At 49.6% G+C, this 2,928-nt stretch overlaps 1 protein-coding gene across 1 annotated transcript; it reads right to left on the bottom strand.

Annotated features, from left to right (window-relative positions):
- Positions 1 to 695: 695 nt before the first annotated feature.
- On the bottom strand, positions 696 to 1,377 carry LOC119368331 (FCS-Like Zinc finger 2-like). The gene has a single exon (XM_037633622.1). The coding sequence runs from the start codon at positions 1,288 to 1,290 to the stop codon at positions 1,000 to 1,002; it is 291 nt and encodes a 96-aa protein (XP_037489519.1). The 5' UTR covers positions 1,291 to 1,377; the 3' UTR covers positions 696 to 999.
- Positions 1,378 to 2,928: the final 1,551 nt, after the last annotated feature.

The raw sequence follows: 2,928 nt of genomic DNA, 5'->3' as shown, positions 1-2,928 counted from the left end.
CGACGAGTATGGTAATGGATATGGTATCGATAATATCCGGCGGATGTGGATTATCCGGTATTTTTGCGGATTATCCGGTGTTATCAAATAGGATTATGCAATAAATTTAGTCGGATCGACAAGCCCAAATAACAAATTAGGCCACTGATTAAAATCACCACATATAAATATCATATAACCCCAACCCTAATAGCTGGTACGACTGTACACATCACATGTACGTACAAGCGTAGCCAATTGACTTGAGAACACATACTGTACAAGCTCACTTACCTAATATTTAAACAAAATATTATTATGGACTAGAGAACACTATGAACCTATGATGTCTAGTGTCTTGCTTGCTGCAGCGTGTAAGCTATTAATTTCATTGATCAGTAAAAAATGATTGCTTACTTATATACTGTTCTTCTTTACATAGATCATGATAGATATTATGGAAAATATGTACATAGTTTTTTTTTTCGTTTTCAGTCCGAGTCCGCGCCGCTTCCGTAGTCCGATATAATCCGTATTCGAATCCGCTTCCGGTCATTATCCGATCCGCTCCGAATCCGACAAAAAAATATGCTAAAGGATATGATGAAGGCATTATCCGATCCAAACCGATCCGTTTACATCCCTAATGATAATTATATCGATTGCGTTGAATTGTTTACATCGACACTGCTCTAGCAGACTGTCAACCATCAAGGGGAACAAATATAAGAGATTGTGCAGACGAGCGATCCAAATTTTTCTTTCTGTTTTTTTGTTTCTAATCAAATAATTCATCGGCACAGGACAGGCCGACCGAGAACAAGTACAATTTCATCCGGCAGCTTAATCAGCTTGCCATGGACATGTATGGGAAGCTACAGGCACCTATGCTTCGTGCCACCTGATGCTTCCTCCGCAGCGGCCGGAGAGACGGAGACATCAGATGCCCACGGATGTTGTTTTCTTCAGAATTCAGATCTTGTCTATTCGAACAAAACTTTCCTCGGCCAGGCCGGCCGCTTAGCTCGCGACGGACACCTTGCTGGACTGCCGCTGCCCACGGTGGGACTCCGTCCCCGCCGAGAACCGCTGCTGCCTCCGCGCGGCCTGCTTGGCATAGACGGCGTCGAGGTGCATCTGCTCGTGGCGGCACTCCTCGCTGCAGTAGGGCGTGTCCCCTCTGTACATGAAGACGTCGTGGTCGCGCGCCAGCGGCTTGGCGCAGAGCGCGCACGCGTCCATCGCTGGCATGCCGGGCTCGCCGAGCAGCTCATTGTCGAAGAAGAAGGAGCAGGCCACTGATGGCGCCATGGTATATTGGTATGTGTGTGTAGGTAGGTGACTTTCGAGCAAAATGCTGAGCAGAGATGTTGGTGGTGAGCTTGGTTGCTGCTTTTGGTGCTGCGAGGAGAGCGAGCGAGTTGTGTGAAGAAAGGAGTGGAAGGCTCGTATATATGGTGCGTGGTCCGGTGCGCCCACGGGTCGGACTCTACCGAGAGGAAAACGACGGCGTTCGTGCTATGTCCGGGCGAGGTCGACCAGGTCCCGAGTAATGGAACGTCCCTGTCGATGTAAGTTGTGATATTTTGTGAAGGCCAGAAATGTAGCCGTATTTGAAAACTTTCAAAAATACTTGAAATATATTCCGGCTGTACTTGTGTGAGTATAAGATGGCGCTAATTATTGTGTTAGTGCTGATTATTAGCGCGCCAGGCTTTTTGCCAACATACGAGACAGATGCCCCACATGGTTAATAGACACAAATGCCTGTCGTGCAGTGTACTGTACGTGATATTTTTCTCGGACACGAGATGAAGAAAAGAAAATACAGACCAGAGGTTAAAAATCTGGAGGCCCCCTCCAAGTTATCAAGTGCCATACGGGAACGGGAGGCCAATCTTGAGCTGTGGTGCATCCGTGAACAGTGGACTCGCGCGCGCACTTGCAGATCTTGTTTGCGCGTGCAGCCATTTGCAGCCTTTAAAACTTCAAGCTCAAGGATGCAGCTAGATAAAAATACGAGATTATTGAGCTGTTTAACTAGCCAAGGAGGTTGCCAGCCAGGTTTGTTTAGCTAGCTCGTGGATCGTGCAGGTTTTCGTATCATGGGGGGAACCAACTCGAGATTGCAGGCTTGCAGCTGCTGTTGCGGTTGAGCGTTGAAGGATCAACTCAAAGATTTCATTGGACCTCGCAGTCCACCGGTCTTTCTTGCCGGCGAGGCAGGCAGGTCTCGTCCTGGCCTCCTGGGGCGCAGCTTTTGTCGAGATCTGCGCGCAATTTGTTTTTGCAGCTTCCTCGAGCAACACTGAGAGCATCCCAACAGTTTGTATGTTAGATAGTTGGTAAAATATGCCATGTCATCAACCAACACTTTAACATACAACAACTCCAATAAGTTGTATTTAGTTTGTTCAATAGGATATGAGATAATAAATGAGGTGCTCTTTTTTTTCCGAGCAACCGGAAGGAGCTCTGCCTTTTCATTAAGAAGAAGAGAATTGACTAGTTTATAAGGAAAACTGGCCGAAAACCGATACATCTGCGATACACGCACACGCCAGCCCCGAGGCTGCGCACCACTCGAGTCGACGACACTGTCACCCAAGTGACCAGAGACGACACCCTACAACAGAACACTAGGCTCCGGAGCCGCCGCTCCGACATCCACACCGGCCCCGAGGCCACGCACCAGCCTAGTGGATGGCTCCGCCGCCCTAGAGGCCAAAGCCAACACCCTACGCACACGAGATCTCCGGCGCCGCCGCACCGACTTCCACTCCGGCCCCGAGGCCGCGAACCCACCTAGTCAATGACCATGTCACCCTGGCGACCAAAGCCAACCACCACACGAAGGAGATACCCGGAGCCGCCGCTCCGACTTCCACACCGGCCCCGAGGCTGCGCACTCGCCTAGCCGATGACGAAATTGCAAAGCCACAGAGCCAC

Source organism: Triticum dicoccoides, chromosome 2B, assembly GCF_002162155.2.
Source record: "Triticum dicoccoides isolate Atlit2015 ecotype Zavitan chromosome 2B, WEW_v2.0, whole genome shotgun sequence".
NCBI classification, from domain to species: domain Eukaryota; kingdom Viridiplantae; phylum Streptophyta; class Magnoliopsida; order Poales; family Poaceae; genus Triticum; species Triticum dicoccoides.
This window is presented reverse-complemented; position numbering and strand designations above follow the sequence as displayed.